This window comes from Lytechinus pictus, chromosome 1 (genome assembly GCF_037042905.1).
Source record: "Lytechinus pictus isolate F3 Inbred chromosome 1, Lp3.0, whole genome shotgun sequence".
Lineage (NCBI taxonomy): Eukaryota > Metazoa > Echinodermata > Echinoidea > Temnopleuroida > Toxopneustidae > Lytechinus > Lytechinus pictus.
Genome location: NC_087245.1, coordinates 40,426,896 through 40,440,000, shown reverse-complemented (window position 1 = coordinate 40,440,000; position 13,105 = coordinate 40,426,896). Strand labels below are relative to the sequence as shown.

Below are 13,105 nucleotides of genomic sequence, written 5' to 3'. Positions count from 1 at the left end.
TCAAACAAGAATACCGCTGTGACGTCATAAAAGATTGTGATGAGGGTGAAGATGAAGATAGCTGCACGGACATAAAAAGTAAGGCAATTAATTCAATTTCCCTACTGGAAAAAACACAGTGTCCCACAGTGAGTGCCACAGTGTCCCACAGTGAGTGCCACAGTGTCATCACAGTGTGGAACACAATGTGAAATCACTTTCACACCGTTATATTTGACCATTTCAACAGCGTTAATCACATGTTCACAGAGTCGAACAGTGAGTGATATCAAGTTCAGTGTTGTCCTTTTGGTGTTGGTGTGAGGTCAATTTTTACACGAGTATATAACACCAAACATGGAATGAAGATGGTCCTGAAAAGTCACTCACTAGTTGTTGAGGTGTCAATAGTGTGATCTAGATCAGTTTTACAAACTCAGAACAGGTTTTGGAGCTAGGGGAAGCAATCCAAATTCCAACACCAACGCCAACACCGGACTTGAAATCACCCACTGTGTGACACAGTGTTCTTTCCAGCAGGGTTATATTGATTCATGAACCCTTATGTTCCCAAGAGACTAGATGAGCATAGGCCTGCCCATTTTTAAAAGGCCACATTGTCACACAGTGTATTCACATAACATTGCTAACAGGCTCGAAATGTGAAGAAAATTCCAGTGTGGACATGTCTTCAGTGTGAAAGTTCAGTGTGTTCACATAGTAAAGTAACTCCGTATTCCGTATGAGGTGAATATGATTTCAAATTGTCAATGTCTTCCACACTATGAACACACGGTGGATGGACTGTGGAGGCAGTATCTGTTCTTTCAAGAATGTTTTGCGTTTAATGTTGAATGATTAAAAGGTCTATTTTCTTTTGCCTTGCCAATTATCCTTTACCCACCGTGTAATGTTTTCACATAGTTTGTTTTAGGAAAATAATATAGAGCGCCGATGGTGTTAATTAATTTTCTGACCAAAATAAAATTCAGCGTTTAAAGTGCGATCAATGTCCCAATCGCCTCCATTATGGATCGATATCATTTACGTGTTTTATTGTATAGATATGTTTTCTATCCTCAATTTTCTAGATAGCTGTGATGGTTTTGAATCGACAGATCGGTTTGTTTGTGATGGTCGGATGGACTGCCCGGATGGATCCGATGAAGATAACTGCCGTAAGGAATATCAATTACACTTTTTTCAAGTGGATAGGTTTGGGAGTCTTCGATACAATACTCCCAAAGAAAGAAATATTCTAAATGTATATTTTTATTTATCTTATCTTACTTTCTGAATGGTATAGTTGATATTAGTGAAGAAGGTAAAGAAGTAACAGAAAATTCCATTCTAAACCATTTCGTATTTTTCATATATTTGCCTTGTAAAAAAGTTGAATGCGTAATTATTCAACCTCTTTCCACCTTGGAAGTAATGTTGCAATCTGCTTCTTAAACCCCCATTCCACAGAGAGCAAGACCTCTGAAAGACTGCTGTAAGACCATGAAACTTGCTTGATCTGTCAAGAGCCTTTCAACGAACTTTCAAAGATCTCCGTGGTCTTTCACGATTCCTGATGGATCTTTCGGTGATCTTTGTGGTCTTCGTGATTCCCAAAACTTTTTGAAACGGTTCAAAACAATCTTTCAGCGGTCTTTCAAGAAAATGGTCTTTTGGTGGTCTTCCAGCGGTCTTTCGATGACCTTTCAAAGTTCTTATTAGTCTTTCCATGATCTTTCGACAGTCTCTTAAGATTTTTGCGGAGATGATTGTAAGACTCATGAGAGATCATTAAAGATCCATGAAAGGAAAATTTCATGGAAAGAACTCTGAAAGATCACTTGTTGCATAAAATATCTCTGAAAGACAATTGAAAGTTATATATAAGACTGGTCTAAGACAAGAAATATCAAACAGTCTTTCAGAGTTCTTTGAGGATTCTTTCTGAGTTATTCAACAGACATGACAAATTTCAGTGATCTTGGAGACTGCTGTAAGACCTTGCCAATTTTTGGTCCTTCAAAGTTCTTCTCTCTGTGGAATTATGGCCTAAACAAGTCAATAATGAAATTTTTAATGCACTATGAATTACAATTTTTTACTTTTCCTGTAATATTAACTATCTGTATATCACCTGGATGGTTTTGTAATTACTCATTTCGCCATTTCGCTAAAATGTCCAAAATGCGAGGTGTGAATGATTTAGAAATCTAAATTAGTGGTTTCAAAAGTAATATGTGTTTGCCAAGAGATGTTAAATGACACACCAGAGCCCCATTGATTTGAAGTTACTTTTATAGAAACTTTGTCACCCATTGGTAACAAACTACCATGGTAACAGTGTTCAACAGCCAATCAGAATCATTGATTCCATGAAAGTTACTATTGGACGGCAAAGTTTTGCAACGGGGCCCCGAACAGAACAATACAATTAAGCCAGTCGATGGATTGATTCGTATTTTATCATGTTTGTTATTCCTTATCATGTTTGCAGCTTGTGGTGATCGCCCCATAATGGATGCAAACGTCATTATGGGTTTTGCCGTCACGACACGGGGGAAGTGGCCATGGCACGCTGGGGTCATCAGCTCTTCGAAGTCACCCTACTGCGGTGGTACATTAATCAACCGGAAGTGGGTCCTCACTGCAGGTCACTGTGTGTAAGAAAATCATTTTTTATTACAGTTGCACAGTTGGCGTCATGCCTTAGGCACACCCACGAAACCGACGCCAGATGGATCAAAGCCATTACGATAATTATTACCAATGATATACCATCGACCGGTTAAGAGCAGGGGAACGGTTTTGAAACTGAGGGGCTGAACCAAAGGTGGGGGGCTGACCATGCTAAAAATCACAATCAGATGGTAATTTTTACAGTTTTGTACACGTTGACCCAGATTTTAATCAATCCCAACCGTGGCAATACTGGGTCGTGCATGCTTTTTTTCCGTTTCAGGGTCGGACTGCGTAATGGCAAAGTCTACCTTGGAATCACGAACTGGAAAACCGGCAGGGAAAACGGACAGACCATTCCCGTCGAACGGATCTGGGTCCATCCGAACTACACGGGAGGTCCAGCCTACCAGAATGACCTTGGGATCATGAAATTGAAGGAACCGGCTACACTCAATAACTTTGTCCAGCCGGCTTGTCTTCCTCCCAGAGGTTACGTCATACCTGATGGTTCTTACGTCACAGCCACTGGGTGGGGTTCCATCGTGGAGAGCAGTAAGTTTGGCCAATTTTTTTCTTCCAATCTCTCCTAAACCTTTAATCCCGAATCACTCACTTTGGTTGTAACTTCTATCACGTTTGTCAAAGACTACGTAATTGTTAGCCTTTGTCAAACGTGAGAGAAGTTGCAACTTGATTTTAATGATTGACTGTTACATGATCCTGGGCTTCGTTTCAAAACAGAAACTATCCATTACGGTAACGAAGCTACCATGCAGATCTAAATTGGTCAATTGGCTGCTGAGCCCTGGCTGTCCGTGTCCTCATGCTTCATTGGGTTCACTATCCTTAAGGCATCCTTGTACATCATCCCTGTAACAGTCAGTCCTAGGTCGACCATGTCCCTTTCGGTCTTCATTGATCCGGTCAACCCTTCTCACTTCAGGATTTCATATTCTCCCTTCCCCTTTCCGCTCACTGGAGATACCCTTAACACAATCCCAAAACAATTTCTTGAAGTGTTAGCCTCTTCCTTTCTCCGACAATATCGATGGACATTTTCGCTCCACGACGTCCCGGGGGTCAAGAAAAGAGTCAATGTATTGATAATGTCCATCATGACGATTGAAGAAGAAACAAACAAAGAACTCTGTCGAATATTGGTGAATCGAAACGGCAGTTTAGTCCTTGGCTCTGGACAAACGACATATTATTTGCAATTGAAACTTAAGACAAACTGCTGTTCCGGTTCACCTATTTTCGACAAACACCTCCCAGCTGTTCGTTGTCATTTGACGGACATTTTTAATACATTTGCTCTGTTCTTGAATCCTCGGAACGTCGCTGAGTGAGATATCGATCCCTATCAATATCATTTTCTGTCGGACAACGCAGGAACATTACCCTAAACTAAGGGAAAAGCTATATGTTTATAACAGTATTTAGAACCTGCAGAGACTTTCGAATATTCAATGACGACGATCCTCTGTTGGATTTCAGGTGCTACACCTCCCGACCTACAGGAGGTCCGTCTTCCGACAGTTCCCCTGGAGTACTGCAGGAACCACTATTCGCTGGAGCTCCTGGACAGTGTGGTCTGTGCGGGATACTCAAATGGATACACCAGCACCTGTTTTGTAAGTAGGGTTCATCATTAATGAACTTATTTATTGATAGTAGGCTTTAATACTATCAACACAGAATAAAATACACTAGTGTGGTCTTTCTTATCTTAACATCTATAACTAATTTTCCTCGATATAGCAATAATGGCTGTTACTCATTGCATGGTCGGAAATCCCAGGGGGACAGGGGGTCGCGTGCTCCATCCCAAAATAGTAGGGGGACATAATATGAAATGTCCCCCTACTATTTTTGGTCTTTTACGATGGAGCAAAATACATCACTTCACAATCGAAATAATACATATATTTGGGACTAAATTACCTTACATTTTGGGTGAAAACCTTTTTTTCTTTGCTTGTCAATTTTGTTTTATTTAAATCACCTTAACATTTTGCCCCCCTTTTTTTTTTGCTTGTCAAATTTTCCAGGCCCTGGTCCCCCGTACCTTTGGGTACAGATTTCCGCCCATGACTCATTGAGGCACAATGTTTCAATAAACACAAACACTCACGAAATTATAGCACTCATCAAATATTATTGATCCAAATATGTTTTACACCAAAGCTTGACGTCATAGAGACCCAAGCACCGGTACAACTAGCCTATATGCCCCAGGTCTGAACATTTTCATGCGTGGATGTATCCGTGTGTGTATGCCTACTTATTACAGTAGGCTAGTGTATTGTGTGTGGGGGGTACTCTCGTTTTTTTCGATTCAATTGTCCAGAGAGAGAAATATATCATTATTTTTTGTTCGTAGCATTTGTTCTTGTGACTACATTAGAATGATTTTGTTATTTTTTCTGTACTTTTTATTCCTATACCTTATTACAGGGTGACAGTGGCGGGCCCCTGGTGTCTTTTATCAACGGTACTTGGTATTCCATCGGTTCAGTGTCGGCAGGGGAATCATGCGGTGGACCGTACAGGCCAAATATCTTTACTGGCACCGCCAGTAACTTGGACTATATACTGAAAATAATGCAAGAAAATTGATTATAATTGATAGCTTAAATTTCTTAATAGGACAGGCACCTAGATATTAGGTTTTATTAGTGGAATAAGGTCGAGGAAGAATGAAATAAGTAATAACAAGAAAAATAAATGGTAGGATCATTATCCTTACCATCACGCGCAGGGCAGCGCCATAGATGGGCGACCGCCTTTATTTTTAATTACCATCTTCCAGGGGCGGCGGAACGTATTTTCGTTAGGGGGCAAAGCCAACAAGGGCACTTTATGTCAAAATGGGCATTTTGGTGTAAAATAATATTTTCACCATGAGATTATCATCTGCGTGAAGTAGTTGTGTGTTTTGTAGTAATAAAGTTGAGCAAAGTCTTTTCCAAGTGATTTCTGATTGAATAGATATAGGCTTTGGAATAAAATTCAAATCTAAAGTTGTAAAACTTGCGTTTTGGTGCTACTTACTGTTAAAAGGACATCCTTGTGAGATGTTGCGAGCGCGAATCGCGAGCTCAAACTTTTGGACATTTCATCTCATAAGACATGAAAATTGAACATTCCGAACAGTTTTAGTAATCATGAAAAAGATATATATCTAACTAAAGAACTATCTCGAGCGCAAAGCGAGAGCTCAAACTTTTAATATACTGACCAGAAAAAGTATTTATGTTTTACTTTTGGTTCCGCCGTCCCTGCCATCTTCCACCACCAATCCCCCCCCCAAAAAAAAAAAACAATAGAAAGCGAGAAGAACACAGGAAAAGAAAGAAAAACAACGAAGAATAATAGAGAGAGGGTGAGAGAGAGAGTTGGTTTGTATATTTATGTCATATGATCTAGATATATCCCCCTTTTTTCAGGTCGCATTTAGTTTGTATTATCCCATATCGCAATAACATTGTCGCCGCCTGCGCACACCATCGCTATAAACTGTACCAGGTCTTTGAAGGCGATACGGGAAAAATAGGTGACCTTTATTTCAACTATTGATGCTTTACTTAAAGTAATTGTGATAAATGATAGTAATAATTACGAACAAAGTTTTTGTTTCTCTTCCATTTAAGAGGCTGGGTAAATTCTTGACAATACAAGTTCACTAAATGAATGTGGGATGTGAACCATGCGTGTAACAATGTATAATAAGCCTATTTATTATTTATAACTTTAATCATAATCAATTTTTTGTCATAGTCCTATCATATGTACAGTACTTTGGTATTTGTTAAATCCAATTTAGCTATGATTCTAAATATTCTGGATGATTTTTACAAACATATATATCTGTCTTGTCTTCCCAGTAATGACAGCAATCATGACAAGATTGTATTGATAAAATTTTGGTTAAGAATTAAAGAGAAATGAAAGAATACATAATTTCAATCATTGCAAACATAATTTGTAAGCAGGTCACGCACTAAAAGGTTGGGAAACTGAGCGCTTTGTGTAAATTAGAATCGCTAAATGTATTAGATAAGAATATTAGTGAATTCATACAGTACCTCTTATAATGCAAGAGTATTGTGATGTGATTAATTATTAGTTATTAAGTTCACATTTTCTCCAGCCGGCTTTCCAAGGAAAACTCATTCTTTCAATTCACATTTTTTATTTGCATATACTGTGGGTGAAATTCTTATTTGGGACGTGACATCATCAGCTCACACACATCATGCATAAAAGTGTTTTAATAAAATATTGGGGAAAATTTGATAATTCAATATCTCCGGCGTTCATTCCATCCGATGGATGCTTGTTCAATTATACTTCAACGGTATTTATTGAAATCATGATATTTTCAAGTATGAATTATTATACTCCTTTAAAATTATACCGATAATAATCATAGTCTTGTTTCAAACCATCATGTATCAGTTTTTACTAACGATGTTTTGACATGATGAAATACTAAGAATACATTACAATTTTTGCTAGATCTACTCATGATATTTAATGTATATTAGTGAATATACATAAAACTTCTCTTAAATTTTGCTTTAATGATTTATTCAATTATCCCTAAATGCTATTAATCTTTTCACTACGTCGTTCAAGATGGATGTACTATGGAAAGAAATAATATGTTGGTCGAATAGCTAGATGTGGCAAAATTGCATGCTTATGCTATTGAATATAATTCTGAACTTTTGATTTCGTTTCTTATTTAGATCATGTTTGTGTATGTGAAGAAAATGTGCATTAAAACACTGTTCTCTCGAAATTGTAATTTTTTAAATTATTTTTTACTTTCTATTTTAACTGTATGATTTAAAGTATTTAAAATGTGCGTTTAGTGAGTAGTCTATAGTGTATTCACTGATGTAGGCTATACAATAATAAAATGAATAAATATAAATATATAGTAGGAGATTTTTGTTCGCTATCTAAAGATTTGGAATAAAAAATAATTTATAAAAAGATATGAAAATGAGATGTTAATAAATTGTGTATTTTCCGACTTATAAGTACTTGGAGTGTAAAACGAAATTACACACACCATGGATCCCAGACACGCATGTATTTTTCTGTTATCTACATGTATGTGGAAATAGACAGTACCAACGTTGCTCAATTATAATTGTTGAAAAGTCTTTTGATTTCAATGTTTACAATTTTATATTGACTATTTAAATGTTTTAAAGTGAATATTCTATACAAAATAATATCTTTAAATCTTGTCAAGGCAATAAATTCTGTTTCCGACAGTTTATAATACATGATTGTGTGTGCACCTGGTATGTTTTTGTTGTATTTTATGTATTGTCACCCAAAGTGAAACAGATGTAAACACGAAATAAAAGAAGAAAACAATTGCACATGACCCATTTGATTAAAATTCAATCATTGAAATAGCAAAACCGACCGTTTTCGGTTCTTTGAATACGAAATATTATTCTTCATTTGCATAAACGAAGTACAGAGTATTAATATCCTGTAAATATGATTATTGATTAATCAAATAGTAAATTAATTATTTTCCTGTTAATATTAGATACACACGGCTTAATCTATTCATTCATTCATTTATTTTTATAGATCAACTGTCTGCCTTAAACAATAAACAACCCCGATAAGAAAGATTTCAGTGGGCTTATATTCATGATATTTGTACATAATTATGTTTTTAAATGGCAAGTGATATCTTTCTATGGCTAGTCTAATCTTACAGACCTGTTCATTAATCATATTTATTGTTGTATGCGGATATCCAGATAGAGAACCAGATCTCAGTAGCTGGACTTTTATCTGCAACGTTTGCTTTATCGCCTACCATACTGGACGCCAAATCGTCCACGATCTCTTCATCGGGGAGGATGTAAACGAGGAGAAGGAGGATGAGGGCAGTGGGGATGGAGGAAAGTGGGAAGGAGGCGAAAAGGGGGACGGCGCTGGGGAGGGAGGAGATAAGGAATGGGAGGAGGAGGGGATGGGGGAGGAGAAGTAGATGAAGTAGGGGTGTTATGAGAAAGAGACGGACCGGAGCCGGGAGAGAAAGATGATCAGGTTCGGTAGCAATCACTCTACAGGCAGATAAAGGCAGAAGACAGGGACTGAGTATCTGTAGGCATACACTGTAAAAACGCGGTTCAAAATTTTAAGCAGGTTGTTTAAGCATGTCACTCTAACATCTATCGTTTAGACTTTTTAAACATATGTTTAAACTTTTAAACAAGTTGATTAATAAGTTTAAACAATTACGAACAGTTTAAACAACTTGTTGTTAGAGTGACAGGCTTAAACAATGTGCGTGCTTTTTTTTACTGTGTATGTTGAAATATTGAATTGAACACTTAATGTAATTCATGAAAGTATAAAAAATATTCATTGACAAAGAGTAATGGAATTTATCAAAATATAAGAGAAATTTATCAAAATATAAGAGGAAAGTCTTGATTTGATAGAGCCAATTGAATAGATTTTAAATTTATAGAAAATTTATTGTTTATTCTAATTTGATTTAGCTCAACTTAATAACAATATAAGTTCAAATTCAGATTCATGCTTAATAAATTTCCAACAGAATTGTAATCACACCAACAGTATGACACGTAAACATAAAATAAAAGAGGAAATGTCTAAATGAATATTGAACTAAGTAACCGAATAAGTAAGTATATAAGCAAAAGAGTGAGCGATTACAAAGTGAATGGGAGAGAAATCAAAAGAGAAAAAAAAATAGAGGGGGTAGAGAGAAAAAGATGGGCGATGACCGACAACTGAATGGGTGAACTTATTCGGTTACTTAGTTTAATATTCACTCGGAGACAAAGCTAGGGCCAATTTACAAGAAAGAGCATTACTGATTACTCTTTTTATCATAATTTCAGATAAATACCAGGGCGACGGATCTTCGATCAGCTTCAAGATTTTTGCCGTATATTCCAGAGTTTCTCGTCATTACTACCTTACCTCTTCTCATGAACATACTAGAACGAGAAGTTTGCTTACTGTAAAGTAAATCCAGATCAGATTTCGTTGATGTTGTTGAGATATAATCACACCATTCAAGAGCTCTGATGAGAGGGTACACTTCACCTGCACCATGTGCCATGTAATTGCAACAAAGAAGAAGGCCGGACCTTAATGATAGCCTCGTTCAGACTTACGCGGGATACTAGTTGGGGTAAAATTCTATTATGCATGGATTAAAATTCCAAAGATATTCATGTTATCACGACCAAGACAAAGGTCTGAGGAAGCCAAGTCGGAGGAAAGGTCGGAGTATTGGTCGTCTTGACAGAGTTACTCCGACATTTCTCTGACCAAGATATATACTACTCGAAACCAGTACAGGAGTATCTTGGTCGGAGGAGGGTCTGAGTAAGTAACTGTCCAGACGGTCAATACTCCGACCATTCCTTCGACCCTTCCTGCAACCAAAAAGCCTTTGTCTTGGTCGTGATAATAGAAATATCTTTAGAATCTCAATCCATGTATGGTAGAATTTTACTCTGATTAGGATTACACGTCTGATTAAAGCTCGTGGATAGTGTTGGTAAAGGATACAAAAATTCCAGTTGAATGGATCTTTCCTATTGAATAACGATTGCTGATGATGATTCAATGCGAAATTGACAGAATTTCTTCTTGGAAATATTAAATTTTAAATAAACTCCGAGAAATAAAATCATTCTCCTCGGCTGAATTTCAAAGACAGTTCGCTGAATTTATGCGCACTTATATAGCGCCCACTAGCCGTTCCACTTTTAGCAAACCGAAATATCCCTGCGAGCGTAGTCTGCTAATTCCGTGTACGTCGCTCGTCGATCATTGTTCCTTAGTTTTAGCATGGCCTCCGTCGAGTTTCTCCCCCAGCGAGTTCGGCGAGGAGCACAGGAAACCGTTGAATTTTTGTTAGATGGGTTAGATAATTATTTTAAAAAATGTGGACTAACTTACCCCTTATGCTGTCCCTCCAACCTGTAGTTCACATGTTACACTAGTTTATTTTGACGTTCATGAAAACGTATTAGAGATGAGTCTGTCAAAATTTTGGCTACAAATTTCCACGTGCGACAAGATTGGTTCATGGTTCTTGAAACTGCGAGATACATTATACTGCATGCTGCATGCGATGCGATGCGATGGACATTGGTCACGCTCGCTCAGCTCGGCGCTTCGGCCTGCATTCTCTCACGCTTTATCCAACTCTATGCATTCTGTTCATACACAGTTTTGCGTGTACGATGTGTTCATGTCTTTCACGTCATATTTCAGCGCATGCATTGGGGAAGGGAAATTAATTTGGAAGTGGGAAAAGGGAGAAAAAAAAAAAAAGAGGATAACAAGTAAAGGAAAAGAAAGAACAAATGAGGCAAGGGAAACAGGAAATAAGAATGGAACGAGCTAACATGAGGCAGATCAATTTCGCGGCCAATATCACGAATATGGGGGGGGGGGGAATTTTTCACCAATTATTTTCCACGATCGACCGCTCTGAGTTGATTTTTGTTTGTTTCTTTCTTTGAAGGTGTAGACCTAACAGTCAGCTTTATTCTTATAAAACAACATAAATGCAGGGGCCGCAGAATGGTTTTCAAAGTGAGGGGGGGCTGAGTCAAATGTTTTTTTTTTTGGGGGGGGGTGACCATGCAAAAAATCACAATCAAATGGTCATTTTTACTTTTTTGAACACGGTTATGGAAAAAAGCAGGGGCTGGAGCCCCCCCTCGCTTCCGCGACCCCTGAAATGTATAATCCTATACGTACTAGTCAATATAGTGCGAGTGATGCGCGAGTTAAAATTTTTCGTAAATGTCATATTTTGTCCTGAAAATAAAACATCTAACTAATAACTATACTGCAAATACGAAGCACAAGCAGATTTTTTTTTCATATATATTCTGGCCTGATAAACAAGGGACCTGTTCTGATTGTAGTAGCCATGAAGACGATACATAGGCCTATATAATTATGATGGCCTATTTCAAGAATGGAATAATGCGAGCGCGAAGTGCGGGCTGAACATTTTTTGACATTCCAACAAGAAAATTGACATTCTAAGCATTAATCCTGAACTGAATAGGTATATAACTAGACAATACGAGCGATAAGCGCGATGGGGAAAATTAAGATTTAGAGCTAAAAACGGGACACTAGTTCATGTTTTGTAAGGCGTGAAGATGGGTAATTAGGCATCTTCCTACGTAATGCGAGCGGGAAGTGCGAGCAGAATTCTAATCTGAAAACTATTTCAAACACTGAAAATGAAACTGACTGGATGTGGATCGCACTCAATAAATGATTCAAGCGCGAAGCTCGAGCGGATATTTTTCGGAAATTATTCTGACCTAGGACGGGAACATTCTAAGGACATTTTGTCATATGAAAATAGAAATTATCTACCTATTAAGTGTCCCCAAGCGCGAGATGAAAATTCTTTCAATTATAAAAAAAGACAATATAGTTATTAGCAATTCATGAAATGTTATTGTTATTATCTTATTTACTACTCTAATAAGCCCAATAAGAGCGAGAAATTTGTTAATATCAATTTCTGAAAACTGGATATTCTAAGTATTTTTCTATTTATGAATAGAAGGCATTGGTTGATATATCTTTAACAATTAATGCGAGCGCAAATCACGAACCGATTTTTTTTTAATAAATTGTCATGAAAAGGGATTTTAAATAGTTTGTTATAGAGATAAATAACTAACCAATCGAAATGTGAGCGCGCAGCGCTAGCTGATAGGTTTTGACAATCAGAGCTGATATGTTTTGACAATCAGACCTGAATAAGAATATTTTGAGAATTTATTGTAAATACGAAGACTAGAGATTGGGTACTTGACAAATAATGCGAGCGCGTAGCGCGAGCTGCATTGATACTCGATCAGACCATAAACGGACTACGGCTGCACATTAAAAAAATCAATTTGTAAATCAAGCAACGTGATATTTTAAGCTCCATATCAGCCCATTGAGGATTATTTGTATCTCGATATCAAACATGCAAGTGCGAGCGAAAAATTCATATAGTGATATGAAAGATTCTTATTTTTTTTGTATTTTCCAAGTCTTCTTCTCACCTTATTTTTTTCATTTGTCTTCCTCCTCTTTTCCTCATTTTTTTCTCCTCTCTTTTCCCTTTTTTTATTTTCCCCACTCCTAGAGGGACCCGGGAACTTCGCCCTGGATCCGCGCTCCCATTATTCATGTTATTAATCTAGAAAGATCCCAAATTACTCATCCTTTTCATTATTTACAAAACATGAATGATGTGTCCCGTTTTAGTCTAAATCTCTTTTTTTTACGCTCGCGCTTCGCCCTCGCATCAATAGTTCAGTGATATACATATCCTGTTTACGTTTACAAAAAAGCTTAGAATTTCCCTTCTTTAGGTAAAAATGTACTTCTA

The 13,105-nt window shown here is 37.2% G+C and overlaps 1 protein-coding gene across 1 annotated transcript in view; it reads left to right on the top strand.

The window, feature by feature from the left end:
- LOC129253669 (suppressor of tumorigenicity 14 protein homolog) overlaps nt 1-7,963 on the top strand; it is a 35,281-nt gene extending 27,318 nt beyond the window's left edge. The window contains exons 15-20 of the mRNA XM_064102947.1: nt 1-78; nt 1,071-1,157; nt 2,474-2,639; nt 2,939-3,210; nt 4,156-4,292; nt 5,116-7,963. The exon at nt 1-78 is cut by the window's left edge and continues 45 nt beyond it. Of these exons, the coding sequence (XP_063959017.1) occupies nt 1-78; nt 1,071-1,157; nt 2,474-2,639; nt 2,939-3,210; nt 4,156-4,292; nt 5,116-5,277 (902 nt within the window). The 3' untranslated portion in view covers nt 5,278-7,963. The remainder of the gene's footprint in view (nt 79-1,070; nt 1,158-2,473; nt 2,640-2,938; nt 3,211-4,155; nt 4,293-5,115) is intronic.
- Nucleotides 7,964-13,105: the final 5,142 nt, after the last annotated feature.